The following is a 16,029-nucleotide window of genomic DNA, read 5'->3' as shown; positions in this document are numbered from 1 at the left end:
CATGCTGTGTCAGTCTCGTGTCATGGTGTGTCTCAGTCTCGTGTCATGGTGTCTCAGTCTCGTGTCATGCTGTGTCAGTCTCGTGTCATGGTGTGTCTCAGTCTCGTGTCATGGTGTCTCAGTCTCGTGTGATGCTGTGTCTCGGACTCGGCCAAACCCTAACCCGGACGCTGCTGGTCCAATTGTGCGCTGCCTTATGGGACTCCCAATCAAGTTGAGTGAATAGTTCACCTTCTGGGTTCTATGTCCGGCCGATGTCGAGGCGGCGCTATTGTCAAATGCATATTAGTTTGCAATTTCATAATTAAAAAAATCTGGTGCACCGGCATTTTCCAGCCCTAACGCCTGGTTCTGCCATCTCACAGGCAGTGCTGGGAGGTGGTAACGCTGTTGGTTATGACGCGAACGCAGTCTATCCAGCCGTGTCGCACACTGTCCATATGCACATTGAACACACTGTCATTTCGTTTCTGTTATACTTTGTGTTCAGAAACTTAAAAAAACACATGTATTTTTTTCATCTATTTCTCGATATTTGTTAAAAACCAAGCGAAGCCTCCCCTCCTCTCCATGACGGCCGTTTTCGTCTTGTCTTGCCCAATGTACTCAAATAGCCTCGTCAAGACCATCAATTAAATGTTTGTCTTGTGAGACCGCTTGGAAATAAATCTTAATTACCAAAGCTGAGATAATTCTGGTGGTGAACATAAAAAAATATATTTCTGACACACCCCCAGACGAATAACGTCACGTCCTCTGACACACCCCCAGACCAATAACGTCACGTCCTCTGACGCACCCCCAAACCAATAACGTCACGTCCTCTGACACACCCCCAGACCAATAACATCACGTCCTCTGACGCACCCCCAAACCAATGACGTCACATCCTCTGACACACCCCCAAACCAATAACGTCACGTCCTCTGACACACCCCCAGACCAATAACGTCACATCCTCTGACACACCCCCAAACCAATAACATCACGTCCTCTGACACACCCCCAAACCAATAACGTCACATCCTCTGACACACCCCCAGACCAATAACGTCACGTCCTCTGACACACCCCCGGACCAATAACGTCACGTCCTCTGACACACCCCCAAACCAATAACATCACGTCCTCTGACACACCCCGAAACCAATAACGTCACGTCCTCTGACACACCCCCAGACCAATAACGTCACGTCCTCTGACACACCCCAAAACCAATAACATCACGTCCTCTGACACACCCCCAGACCAATAACGTCACGTCCTCTGACACACCCCCAGACCAATAACGTCACGTCCTCTGACACACCCCCAGACCAATAACGTCACGTCCTCTGACACACCCCCAGACCACTAACGTCACGTCCTCTGACACACCCCCAGACCAATAACGTCACGTCCTCTGACACACCCCCAAACCAATAAATTCACGACCAGCGTTTAGATTTACCATTAGGTTAGGTTAGTTAAAATAGAGTCCTCTGACTCACCCACAAGTGGAAAGACGACACAGATGACAGGATTCAATTAAAGATATACACTGTGGTGCACAAACACACACGCACACAGAGAGAGACAGAGAGACACACACACACACACACACACACACACACACACACACACACACAGACCGACACACAGACACACAGACACACACACACCCAGACCGACACACAGACACACACACACACACACAACTGAGATGCTCAGAGACAATGTAGTCATGCATTTACTCACACTGGCATGCACACCTACATTTTATACAAACACACAGAGAGTTGTTGCTATCGTGGGGTCTCCCTAGTGACGCAGCGGTCACTGCATCTCAGTGCTATATGCGTCACTACAGGCTGTATCACAACCGGCTGTGATTGGGAGTCCCATAAGGTGGCGCACAATTTGCCCAGCGTCGTTTGGGTTTGGCCGGGGGTAGGACGTCATTGTAGATAAGAATTTCTTCTTAACTGACTTGCCAGCTCAAATAATATAAATGAAGACAAAAGCCCAGCAGTATAGATAGACTTGGCCAGCTGGTGACAGACTCTACAGTATAGATAGACTTGGCCAGCTGGTGACAGACTCTATAGTATAGATAGACTTGGCCAGCTGGTGACAGACTCTAGCACTATAGATTGACTTGGCCAGCTGGAGACCCCCCCCTGCCAGCTCAAATAATATAAATGAAGACAAAAGCCCAGCAGTATAGATAGACTTGGCCAGCTGGTGACAGACTCTAGCACTATAGATTGACTTGGCCAGCTGGACACCCCCCCCTGCCAGCTCAAATAATATAAATGAAGACAAAAGCCCAGCAGTATAGATAGACTTGGCCAGCTGGTGACAGACACTACAGTATAGATAGACTTGGCCAGCTGGTGACAGACTCTACAGTATAGATAGACTTGGCCAGCTGGTGACAGACTCTACAGTATAGATAGACTTGGCCAGCTGGTGACAGACTCTACAGTATAGATAGACTTGGCCAGCTGGTGACAGACACTACGTTGTAGATAGACTTGGCCAGCCGGTGACAGACTCTACAGTATAGATAGACTTGGCCAGCTGGTGACAGACTCTACAGTATAGATAGACTTGGCCAGCTGGTGACAGACTCTACAGTATAGATAGACTTGGCCAGCTGGTGACAGACTCTACAGTGTAGATAGACTTGGCCAGACGGTGACAGACTCTACAGTATAGATAGACTTGGCCAGCTGGTGACAGAGTCTACAGTATAGATAGACTTGGCCAGCTGGTGACAGACTCTACAGTGTAGATAGACTTGGCCAGACGGTGACAGACTCTACAGTATAGATAGACTTGGCCAGCTGGTGACAGACTCTACAGTATAGATAGACTTGGCCAGCTGGTGACAGACTCTACAGTATAGATAGACTTGGCCAGCTGGTGACAGACTCTACAGTATAGATAGACTTGGCCAGCTGGTGACAGACTCTACAGTATAGATAGACTTCGCCAGCTGGTGACAGACACTACGTTGTAGATAGACTTGGCCAACCAGTGACAGACTCTGGAGTATAGATAGGCTTGGCCAGCTGGTGACAGACTCTACGTTGTAGATAGACTTGGCCAGCTGGTGACAGACTCTACGTTGTAGATAGACTTGGCCAGCTGGTGATAGACTCTACGTTGTTGATAGACTTGGCCAGACGGTGACAGACTCTACAGTATAGATAGACTTGGCCAGCTGGTGACAGACTCTACAGTATAGATAGACTTCGCCAGCTGGTGACAGACACTACGTTGTAGATAGACTTGGCCAGCCTGTGACAGACTCTGGAGTATAGATAGGCTTGGCCAGCTGGTGACAGACTCTACGTTGTTGATAGACTTGGCCAGCTGGTGACAGACTCTACGTTGTAGATAGACTTGGCCAGCTGGTGACAGACCCTACGTTGTAGATAGACTTGGCCAGCTGGTGACAGACTCTACAGTATAGATAGACTTGGCCAGCTGGTGATAGATTCTAGCAGTATAGATAGACTTGGCCAGCCGGTGACAGACTCTTGAGTATAGATAGACTTGGCCAGACGGTGACAGACTCTACAGTATAGATAGACTTGGCCAGCTGGTGATAGATTCTAGCAGTATAGATAGACTTGGCCAGCCGGTGACAGACTCTACAGTATAGATAGACTTGGCCAGCTGGTGAAAGACTCTATAGTGTATATTGACTTGGCCAGCTGGTGACAGACTCTACAGTATAGATAGACTTGGCCAGCTGGTTACAGACTCTACAGTATAGATAGACTTGGCCAGCTGGTGACAGACTCTACGTTGTAGATAGACTTGGCCAGCCGGTGATAGACTCTAGCAGTATAGATAGACTTGGCCAGCCGGTGACAGACTCTACAATATAGATAGACTTGGCCAGCTGGTTACAGACTCTAGAGTATAGATAGACTTGGCCAGCTGGTGACACTCTATGTTGTAGATAGACTTGGCCAGCTGGTGACACTCTACGTTGTAGATAGACTTGGCCAGCTGGTGACAGACTCTACAGTATAGATAGACTTGGCCAGCTGGTGACAGACTCTACAGTATAGATAGACTCGGCCAGCTGGTGACAGACTCTACGTTGTAGATAGACTTGGCCAGCTGGTGACAGACTCTACAGTATAGATAGACTCGGCCAGCTGGTGACAGACTCTACGTTGTAGATAGACTTGGCCAGCTGGTGACAGACTCTACAGTATAGATAGACTTGGCCAGCTGGTGAGACTCTACGTTGTTGATAGACGTGGCCAGCCGGTGACAGACTCTACGTTTTATATAGACTTTGCCAGCTGGTGATAGACTCTACAGTATAGATAGACTTGGCCAGCCGGTGACAGACTCTACAGTATAGATAGACTTGGCCAGCTGGTTACAGACTTTACAGTATAGATAGACTTGGCCAGCTGGTGACAGACTCTACGTTGTAGATAGACTTGGCCAGCCGGTGATAGACTCTAGCAGTATAGATTGACTTGGCCAGCTGGGGACAGACTCTACAGTATAGATAGACTTGGCCAGCTGGTAATAGACTCTAGCAGTATAGATATACAACCACCAGACCCCCTCCCCCCCTGAGAATAATAATTAATTTGCCTTAAACAGAACAAATGTGTTCATTTTTCACACGATTCACAGGACTATGCCAAAACCACAACAGTATAGAGGGTAGGAGGATTAAAAAACTTCAATATGTGCCCATGTCTATCATCCCATCCTGTGGTGGCTAAAGTCCCTATTTCCTCATTCCAGATTACCTAGTATCCCAACCCTCTTTAATTTAGCAAGTGCCAGAACATAATTGCCTGTGTGCCTCTTTCCTATTAGAACTGTGTACAGAGCCAATCAAGTCCTCTTCATTTCTGCCAGCTCCTTTTCTACCACTTATCTCTTCCCTTCTCACTTTCCCCCTCTACTGTCCCATCCTACAGGCCCGTAGAAAGGAGAGGCTGTCTCCCTCCGGCCTCATTTGGAGGGTGGAAATGGAGGATAGAAATGGAGCGTGGAGGAGGTTTTGATTCCTCGGAGGGTGTAAATGAAGGGTGGAGGAGGTTTATGAGCCCTCGGAGGGTGTATTTGGAGGGTGGAAATGTCGTGGTTGTCCTGCTTTCTCTGTGTAATGGTTGTCCTGTTGTCTCTGTGTAATGGTTGTCCTGCTGTCTCTGTGTAATGGTTGTCCTGCTCTGTCTGTGTAATGGTTGTCCTGCTGTGTCTGTGTAATGGTTGTCCTGCTGTCTCTGTGTAATGGTTGTCCTGCTGTCTCTGTGTAATGGTTGTCCTGCTGTCTCTGTGTAATGGCTGCCATGGCGTCTCTGGTAATTGTAACCCATCGTGTTCCCTCATCTCTGGTGACCGCTGTGATGTTTATGGGGAGCAGGGTGACACTCTGCCAGCCTGGTCTCTCCCCAGATGAAGACACACAGCTGTGATGTTTATGGGGAGCAGGGTGACACTCTGCCAGCCTGGTCTCTCCCCAGATGAGGACACACAGCTGTGATGTTTATGGGGAGCAGGGTGACACTCTGCCAGCCTGGTCTCTCCCCAGATGAGGACACACAGCTGTGATGTTTATGGGGAGCAGGGTGACACTCTGCCAGCCTGGTCTCTCCCCAGATGAGGACACACAGCTGTGGCATGACGGAAAGAGAAGGAAGGGAGGAGAGGAGGAGAGGGAAAATGAGGAAGGGAGGAGAGGAGGAGAGGAGAGGAGGAGAGGAGAGGGAAGGGCGGAGAGGAGAGGGAAGATGAGGAAGGGAGGAGAGGAGAGGGAAGATGAGGAAGGCAGGAGAGGAGAGGGAAGATGAGGAAGGGAGGAGAGGAGGAGAGGAGGAGGAGAGGAGAGGAGAGGGAAGATGAGGAAGGGAGGAGAGGAGGAGAGGAGAGGAGAGGAGAGGGAAGATGAGGAAGGGAGGAGAGGAGGAGAGGGAAGATGAGGAAGGGAGGAGAGCAGGAGAGGGAAGATGAGGAAGGGAGGATAGGAGAGGGAAGGGGAGGAGAGGAGGAGAGGAGGAGAGGGAAGATGAGGAGGAGAGGGAAGATAAGGAAGGGAGGAGAGGAAGAGAGGGAAGATGAGGAAGGGAAGAGAGGAGGAGAGGGAAAATGAGGAAGCGAGGAGAGGAGGAGAGGGAAGATGAGGAAGCGAGGAGAGGAGGAGAGGGAAGATGAGGAAGGGAGGAGAGGAGGAGAGGGAAGATGAGGAAGGGAGGAGAGCAGGAAAGGGAAGGGAGGAGAGGAGGAGAGGGAAGATGATGAAGGGAGGAGAGGAGGAGAGGGAAGATGAGGAAGGTAGGAGAGGAGGAGAGGGAAGATGAGGAGAGGGAAGATGAGGAAGGGAGGAGAGGAGAGGGAAGGGTAGGAAGGGAGGAGAGGAGGAGAGGGAAGAGGAGAAGAATTAAGATGAGTAGTTTTCTTTCTCTGACTTTGATAATCATCTCACCCTCAAAAGAAGACTAGACTTCATTGGTCAAAGTAATATATTTGCAACAACCTTGTTCCAGTGCACTTTGGACCTTCCCTCTCTCTTTCAGTCCTCTCCTTCCATCTCTCCTTAATTCCTATCCTTCCCTCTCTCCTTCATTCCTCTCCGTCCCTCTCTCTCCTTAATTCCTCTTTGTCCCTTTCTCCTTTGTTCCTCTCCTTCCCTCTCTCCTTCATTCATCACTTTCCCTCTCTCCTTCATTCTCCTCCTTCCCTCTTTCCTTAATTCCTATCCTTCCCTCTCTCGTTCATTCCTCTCCTTCCCTCTCTCCTTAATTCCTCTTTGTCCCTCTCTCCTTCATTCATCTTCTTCCCTCTCTCCTTCATTCATCTCCTTCCCTCTCTCCTTCATTCCTCTCCTTCTCTCTCTCCTTCATTCCTCTCCTTCCCTCTCTCTCCTTAATTCCTCTTTGTCCCTCTCTCCTTCATTCATCTTTTTCCCTCTCTCCTTCATTCCTCTCCTTCTCTCTCTCCTTCATTCCTCTCCTTCCCTCTCTCCTTAATTCCTCTTTGTCCCTCTCTCCTTCATTCCTCTCCTTGGGGTCATAACCACTTCTCAGTTTGATCTCTTCCTCATTAAATGGAGCGTGGCGAACAATCGCTGTTATATACTGACCCGTCAGCCATGGAGTGAGGGATGAAGAGAGGGCACGAGAGATGGATGGGAGGCCTCGTAGGCCTGGGCTGGAAGCGGTGGAGAGATGGATGGGAGGCCCCGGAGGCCTGGGCTGGAAGCGGTGGAGAGATGGATGGGAGGCCCCGGAGGCCTGGGCTGGAAGCGGTAGAGAGATGGATGGGAGGCCCCGGAGGCCTGGGCAGGAAGTGGTGGAGAGATGGATGGGAGGCCCCGGAGGCCTGGGCTGGAAGCGGTGGAGAGATGGATGGGAGGCACCGGATGCTTCAACCTGAGATGGATGGATCAATTGACAGATGGATGGGTAGAGGTGGGTGAAAGGGGAGAGGTGATTTTAGCTTTTTTTAATCACCATCATTTATCTAGATATTATATTCTGTCTTGGTTCGTATGATGGAACTTGACCAAAAACAACCCCAACTAGGAATACAGTCAGTACACTCTGGTCTCTCCTGTCTCAGTCCGATACTGTTGTGTCTCAGTCAATATTAGCTCAGTCGTATGCAGGGCCGTTTCTTCTAATGGCCGTCCTTTCGTTGTGAAATGAGACCTTAAAATGTCACGCTGACTGACAGAGAGGTATCCAATCAGATAAATGATTACAGATCAGCGGAGATGTTTCAGAGGTTGTGACGTCTCAACCTGATACAGGGCCTGGTAAGAATACCATACCTCAACCTGATACAGGGCCTGGTAAGAATACCATACCTCAACCTGATACAGGGCCTGGTAAGAATACCATGCCTCAACCTGATACAGGGCCTGGTAAGAATACCATACCTCAACCTGATACAGGGCCTGGTAAGAATACCATACCTCAACCTGATACAGGGCCTAGTGAGAATACCATACCTCAACCTGATACAGGGCCTAGTGAGAATACCATACCTCAACCTGATACAGGGCCTAGTGAGAATACCATACCTCAACCTGATACAGGGCCTAGTGAGAATACCATACCTCAACCTGATACAGGGCCTGGTAAGAATACCATACCTCAACCTGATACAGGGCCTGGTAAGAATACCATGCCTCAACCTGATACAGGGCCTGGTAAGAATACCATACCTCAACCTGATACAGGGCCTAGTGAGAATACCATACCTCAACCTGATACAGGGCCTAGTGAGAATACCATACCTCAACCTGATACAGGGCCTAGTGAGAATACCATACCTCAACCTGATACAGGGCCTGGTAAGAATACCATACCTCAACCTGATACAGGGCCTGGTAAGAATACCATACCTCAACCTGATACAGGGCCTGGTAAGAATACCATACCTCAACCTGATACTGGGCCTAGTAAGAATACCATACCAAGAGGCAGGGGGAAGGACTGAGATAATCTGATTCACTAGGACTGTGATGATCTGATTCACTAGGACTGTGATGATCTGATTCACTAGGACTGTGATGATCTGATTCACTAGGACTGTGATGATCTGATTCACTAGGACTGTGATGATCTGATTCACTAGGACTGTGGTGATCTGATTCACTACGACTGTGGTGATCTGATTCACAAGGACTGTGATGATCTGATTCACAAGGACTAGGATGATCAGATTCACTAGGACTGCGATCATTTGCTTGGATGAACCGCAAACATATTTAATCGAAAGCTTTTGGTACCAATATGGCACCCGTTGACAACCTCTCCTGTCTCTGGGTAGTGTACACAAGAGACATTTGACTAGTCTGTAGTAACAACTGTTCTTTACCAGCTGAGATAGTGTGTTAATCACAAGATATTGGGTAATAGGGAGCCGTTTGTGATTCTGACGATGTGAGCAGGCAGACTGGCACAGAGGTAGTGATCCATTGAAGATAGCAGCAGCCTGGCTGGCGTCTCTTCTCCTGGCTGTGTCTTTGCAGTGGCTCCCAGTCTAGATCTATTGTGTGTATTTATCAAGCTAATGAAACCAGGACCAATTAACAGACAACCAGGCGGAGAACAGAATTAGACTTACATACCATCCCTCCTCTCTCTCTTCCTTACATACCATCTCTCATTCTCTCTTTTACTTTCATACAATTCCTCCTTCTCTCTCTCTCTTCCTTTCATAACTTCTCTCCTTCTCTCCCTCTTCCATTCATGCCGTCCCTCTCCCACTTCCTTTCATACCATCCTCCCCTCTCTCTTTTCCTTTCATACCGTCACTCCTTCCCCCCTTCTTTTGTCATTGTTTTAATAAACTTGTTCACACCTGTCAGTGGCACATTAAACTATGTGTTCAGTGGGACTGCAGAGAGAGAGGGAGACTGGAGGGAGAGAGGGAGACTGGAGGGAGTGAGGGAGACTGGAGGGAGAGAGGGAGACTGGAGGGAGAGAGGAAGACTGGAGGGAGAGAGGAAGACTGGAGGGAGAGAGGGAGACTGGAGGGAGTGAGGGAGACTGGAGGGAGTGAGAGAGACTGGAGGAAGAGAGGGAGACTGGAGGGAGAGAGGAAGACTGGAGGGAGAGAGGAAGACTGGAGGGAGACTGGAGGGAGTGAGGGAGACTGGAGGGAGAGAGGGAGACTGGAGGGAGAGAGGAAGACTGGAGGGAGAGAGGGAGACTGGAGGGAGTGATGGAGACTGGAGGGAGTGACTGAGACTGGAGGGAGTGAGAGAGACTGGAGGAAGAGAGGGAGACTGGAGGGAGAGAGGAAGACTGGAGGGAGAGAGGAAGACTGGAGGGAGACTGGAGGGAGTGAGGGAGACTGGAGGGAGAGAGGGAGACTGGAGGGAGAGAGGTAGACTGGAGGGAGAGAGGGAGACTGGAGGGAGTGAGGGAGACTGGAGGGAGTGAGGGAGACTGGAGGGAGAGAGGGAGACTGGAGGGAGAGAGGAAGACTGGAGGGAGAGAGGGAGACTGGAGGGAGAGAGGGAGATTGGAGGGAGAGAGGAAGACTGGAGGGAGAGAGGAAGACTGGAGGGAGAGAGGGAGACTGGAGGGAGTGAGGGAGACTGGAGGGAGTGAGAGAGACTGGAGGAAGAGAGGGAGACTGGAAGGAGAGAGGGAGACTGGAGGGAGTGAGGGAGACTGGAGGGAGTGAGGGAGACTGGAGGGAGAGAGGGAGACTGGAGGGAGAGAGGGAGAGAGGGAGACTGGAGGGAGAGAGGAAGACTGGAGGGGGAGAGGGAGACTGTCTGTCCACCCCCCTCCTCAACCACCTCTTCCCTCCTGAGGAATGAGAAACAGGATGATCACATACGGTTAATTCTGCTGGTCCCCAACAGCCCACCACCCAGCTAGAAGTCACAGCTAGAAGACATAGAGACTGACACAGCTAGAAGACACATATACTGACACAGCTAGAAGACATAGAGACTGACCCAGCTAGAACACACATATACTGACCCAGGTAGAAGACATAGAGACTGACACAGCTAGAACACATAGAGACTGACCCAGCTAGAACACACATATACTGACCCAGGTAGAATACATAGAGACTGACACAGCTAGAACACATAGAGACTGACACAGCTAGAACACATAGAGACTGACACAGCTAGAACACATAGAGACTGACACAGCTAGAACACATAGAGACTGACACAGCTAGAAGACATAGAGACTGACACAGCTAGAACACATAGAGACTGACACAGCTAGAACACATAGAGACTGACCCAGCTAGAACACATATAGACTGACCCAGCTAGAACACATAGAGACTGACACAGCTAGAACACATAGAGACTGACACAGCTAGAAGACATAGAGACTGACACACAGCTAATACACAGGAACACACACACTGAGTTTCAAAGGTAGGCGTACACACACACACACATTCTCAAACAAACACACACACACACACACACACACACACACACACACACACACACACACACACACACACACACACACACACACACACACACACACACACACACACACACACACACACACACACACACACACACACACACACACACACACACACACACACACACACAATAGGCCATTCTTGCTTATGCACCTGTCATGTACCTGTAATCTAGTTGTTATGTAACTGTGACCTTGTTGTAATGTACCTGTAATCTACTTATTATGTAACTGTGACCTTGTTGTAATGTACCTGTAATCTACTTATTATGTAACTGTGACCTTGTTGTAATGTACCTGTAATGTACCTGTAATCTAGTTATTATGTAACTGTGACCTTGTTGTAATGTACCTGTAATGTACCTGTAATCTAGTTGTTATGTAACTGTGACCTTGTTGTAAAGTACCTGTAATCTAGTTGTTATGTAACTGTGACCTTGTTGTAATGTACCTGTAATGTAGTTGTTATGTAACTGTGACCTTGTTCTAATGTACCTGTAGTGTAGTTATTATGTAACTGTGACCTTGTTCTAATGTACCTGTAAAGTACCTGTAATGTGGTTGTTATGTAACTGTGACCTTGTTGTAATGTACCTGTAAAGTACCTGTTATTGTTATGTGCTTGTTTAAAGACTTTGGGGAGAGAATAAATAGCATTCAAGCTCAAATGAACTGGACAGCAACTGTGCTTAATGTATTGGCTGTGCATGGAGACAGACTAGAGGGATACAAATCGCCTTATGTAACATGGATGTATATGCTTGGAAGGCCCTGTCCACTCGATTTTACTGAGCCGATTGTGAGGCCTTTGATTTTTTTTTTTCCCCTAGTGGTTCTATCGATTTCATAGTAAGAGTGGTATGGAGAGAGACAGAGGAGAGAGAGACAGAGGAGAGAGGAAAAAGATGAAAAGCAAGAGACAGATTAATAGGATAATTCCCATTTGATGGTTTATTTTAAAGTGGAACTGACAGTGTGTTAACTAACTTGATATGAAACAAACAGACACTACTAATATCAAACACATACAATTCCCAGTTTATGCTACAAAACCAACTTTATACTTTATAAGAGGTTTGAAAAATAGGTTATTTTTTTATATGATATAATATTAATATATTCTTAATATAATATAATTCACCAATACAGTTCTTGGTTGTCCAAAAAATACTGCTATCAAGTTGTAAATGACAGTTGGCCTGGTACATTGTTTGCTGTCTCCATTCGGGATGCACTGGTTCAGTTTCAATGACTCCATTTGTTGGACAAAAATGGAGGACTGTAACTTTAACTAAGACTGGGAATGTCAATACAATCAAACTAGCAAGGGCAATGATCACAAGTTAGTCATAACGTGGCTAATATGCTAACATATATATTTATGTAGAGAGCTAAAATCACAGAGCCTAATGTCAGCGAGATAGCTAGCTAGCTGCCTAGAGAACGTCATGTCATTGGAGGAGAGGGCGAGTGAGTGGCTTGACTTTCGAGTTTTTCCCCTAGTATCATTTTTCGTGTGGCTATACAGCTAGAGATGCACATGTAATTTGGTTAGATAGCAAGAAATGTTAATCACTCGCTAGCTAGCTCTGTTGAACAACTGTTTGCAGTTAGCATATCTCTTGAGTTCACAAATTCACTCTGGCAAGCTATTTACTCCGATTTCAGAGCACTCTTGTCTGAGTGTGCCAGAGCGCAGATAAACAGATGAATTTTACAAACGCTCAACACCCGTTGAATATGTCAGTAAACGTTGGCAAAAAAAGTTATAGTTAGTCACGAACGCTCTAGATAACAGCCTAACCAGCTCTGCTACAGCAAGTAAAATGGTAAGAGAGAGGTGTTCTCTCACTTGTGTCTGGAAGTAGCTAGCTAGCAAGCTAGCCGACTTTAGCCAGTTAGCTTGGGTGCTTGGTTGGGACCGTGCATGCATTGGCAAGCAAGCTGCAGAAGGATGAGCAGGCTATTCTCTATAGGTTTTTTTTTGTGTGCAATTAGTTGAAAAAGTAGTTGAAAAAGTAGATGAGAATGGTCTCTTTCATATGTTTTTTTTCTCCCCCGAGTTGATAAACTGTTCATAATCTAGAGCCAAATATTTGATTACCAAAGACGTAAATCAATCAAATTACGTAATTTTACGACATTTATGAGATTAATCCCCCAAAAAGTTTTTCGTTGGGGGGGGGTCAGATTTCAGGCCCCCCCCCCCAGAGCAGACAGCTGGACCGACAGCTCAGTACTCCTGCAAAGATCACGGTTTCAGTTCCAGGGCAGCTCCTTTGATGATGATGATGATGATGATGTCCGTCATTTCAGATAACACCGGGTCGTTTATTGTGTTTTTTTCCCCCATCTGTGTTGAAGTGTCTGGTGCATTTTTCCACTTGTTTGAAGTAGAAGATGTTCCACTTTGAAGTGTCTGGTGCATTTTTATTTTATTAATTACCGTCCCCATTAACCGGAAAGCTAGTCTTACCGGGGTCTGACATTTATGTTAAACAAGTAGCATGACAACAGGCAGTCGGTAACCTGGAGAATCCATCTACGTTGCACTTCAGTGCAATGCAGTTCTGACTTGTTCTTACTTGATGTCGTAGGTGTGTGCTTACAAGAAATGAAGAATACACATTTGTCCTTGCGAACTCGCAGTCCGTAGTCCTTCAGTCTCTGCGAGGTCGCAGTCCATAGTAGGTCAGTCTCTGTGAGGTCGCAGTCCATTGTCCTTTAGTCTCTGTGAGGTCGCAGTCCGTTGTCCTTCAGTCTCTGCGAGGTCGCAGTCCATAGTAGGTCAGTCTATGTGAGGTCGCAGTCCATTGTCCTTTAGTCTCTGTGAGGTCGCAGTTCGTTGTCCTTCAGTCTCTGCGAGGTCGCAGTCCGTAGTCTTTCAGTCTCTGTGAGGTTTCAGTCCGTTGTCTTTCAGTCTCTGTGAGGTCGCAGTCCGTAGTCTTTCAGTCTCTGTGAGGTCGCAGTTCGTAGTCCTTCAGTCTCTGCGAGGTCGCAGTCCGTAGTCATTCAGTCTCTTTGAGGGCACAGTCCGTAGTCCTTCAGTCTCTGTGAGGGCAGAGTCCGTAGTACTTCAGTCTCTGCGAGGGCACAGTCCGTAGTCCTTCAGTCTCTGTGAGATCGCATCCAAGTTCTGGAGATGGTCCTCTTCATCCTCTCCAGTAACGACAATAGCGTTGTACTCCTTGTACTCCAGGTAGCGTTGTACTCCAGGTGGCGTTGTACTCCAGGTAGCGTTGTACTCCAGGTGGCGTTGTACTCCAGGTGGCATTGTACTCCAGGTGGCGTTGTACTCCCTCCACTAGTAAGATCTGCTCCATCGCCCTCTGGAACAGCCCTGGCGATTGGTAGATAACAGTACCTGAAGAGCACTTTGTGAATGGTAGGTAACAGTACCTGAAGAGCACTTTGTGAATGGTAGATAACAGTTGCTGTGTGTGTGTGTGTGTGTGTGTGTGTGTGTGTGTGTGTGTGTGTGTGTGTGTGTGTGTGTGTGTGTGTGTGTGTGTGTGTGCGCGCGCTATACATTGTGTTGTGCTATGCCAATACATCCTACTTCCTAGATGTTTCCTTGACTGTGTGATGTCATCAGACTGGGCCGGCCTGGTGTGGACTGCTACAGCCAGCATGAGAGTGGAGCCGCTGTTCTCCAGCTACAGTTCCTCATCAATGAGGTAGGACTGCTTTTATTCTATTCCCCTTATCTGGGGCGACAGGGTAGCCTAGTGGTTAGAGTGTTAGATTGTTGGACTAGTAACCGGAAGGTTGCAAGTTCAAACCCCCAAGCTGCCCCTGAACAGGCAGTTTAACCCACTGTTCCTAGGCTGTCATTGAAAATAAGAATTTGCCTAGTTAAAGGTAAAAAAAAAAGAGGAGAGTTGGAATATGGCATTCTCTCTCAGCCATTTAAGGACAAACAATCCTGTTCTGGAATCCGAGTGTTTTACCCCCCCGACCACCTGATAGTTGCTGATGCATACTCTCAACTCGGTTTCACTCTCTCACGTCAGAATTTGACGTTCATGTTTCTCAAACTTCAACATCAAAGTTGTCTTTTTGAATCTAACATTTAATTTCCATTTTCATTTCCAAATCTTTTTCTGGGCAGAAACATTCACAGTGAGGAGGGGCCCTATTGATTTCAAACCATAACTCAACACTCTTTCAGCATGGTTATGACTAATGGTATCCCTGTTATTTAGCAGTGAGAGAGAGAGAGAGTGAGAGGGAGAGAGAGAGAGAGAGAGAGAGAGATAGAGAGAGAGAGAGAGAGAGAGAGAGAGAGGCAGGCAAGAAGGACTAAAACTAACAAAACCATTGTCGACAGCAGAGCAGAATGGATTATTCAAAAGGTCAGATAGTTGCTGATGCATACTCTCAACTCGGTTTCACTCTCTCACGTCAGAATTTGACGTTCATGTTTCTCAAACTTCACATTTCAAAGTTGTTGCAATCGTCAAATTTCAAAGTGTCTAAGGTCAAGTTTGTTCAGTAACTCAAAATGCTTAATCGTCCTTGTTCAGGTTTAATCCTATAAACTGGATTTATTCACTCCTGAGGACAAAGGCTGTCTCTCTATGTTAGAGTTGACAAAAAACTGTCTCACTGTGTTAGAGTTGTCTAAAAACTGTCTCTCTGTGTTAGAGTTGTCTAAAAACTGTCTCTCTGTGTTAGAGTTGTCTAAAGGATGTCTCTCTATGTTAGAGTTGACTAAAGGATGTCTCTCTATGCTAGAGTTGACTAAAGGATGTCTCTCTATGTTAGAGTTGACTAAAGGATGTCTCTCTATGTTAGAGATCAACTATAACTCAGTTGGTAGAACAGGGACCTCTGTAACTCAGTTGGTAGAACAGGGACCTCTGTAACTCAGTTGGTAGAACAGTGTTTAATAATGACCATCTACATACTGTAGGGCAGTAGTCCCTAAGGGGCAGAGTAGAGTACCCAATGGTAGCCTGCTAGTAACAGTAACTAAGGGGCAGAGTAGAGTACCCAATGGTAGCCTGCTAGTAACAGTAACTAAGGGGCAGAGTAGAGTACCCAATGGTAGCCTGCTAGTAACAGTAACTAAGGGCAGAGT

At 47.4% G+C, this 16,029-nt stretch overlaps 1 protein-coding gene across 1 annotated transcript in view; it reads left to right on the top strand.

The window, feature by feature from the left end:
- Window positions 1-16,029, top strand: part of LOC139406187 (syntaxin-binding protein 5-like) — a 236,343-nt gene that overhangs the window by 60,896 nt on the left and 159,418 nt on the right. The window contains exon 3 of the mRNA XM_071148687.1: window positions 14,542-14,623. Within this exon, the coding sequence (XP_071004788.1) occupies window positions 14,542-14,623 (82 nt within the window). The remainder of the gene's footprint in view (window positions 1-14,541; window positions 14,624-16,029) is intronic.

The sequence above is a fragment of the Oncorhynchus clarkii genome, chromosome 3, assembly GCF_045791955.1.
Source record: "Oncorhynchus clarkii lewisi isolate Uvic-CL-2024 chromosome 3, UVic_Ocla_1.0, whole genome shotgun sequence".
Taxonomy (NCBI): Eukaryota; Metazoa; Chordata; class Actinopteri; order Salmoniformes; family Salmonidae; genus Oncorhynchus; species Oncorhynchus clarkii.
This window is presented reverse-complemented; position numbering and strand designations above follow the sequence as displayed.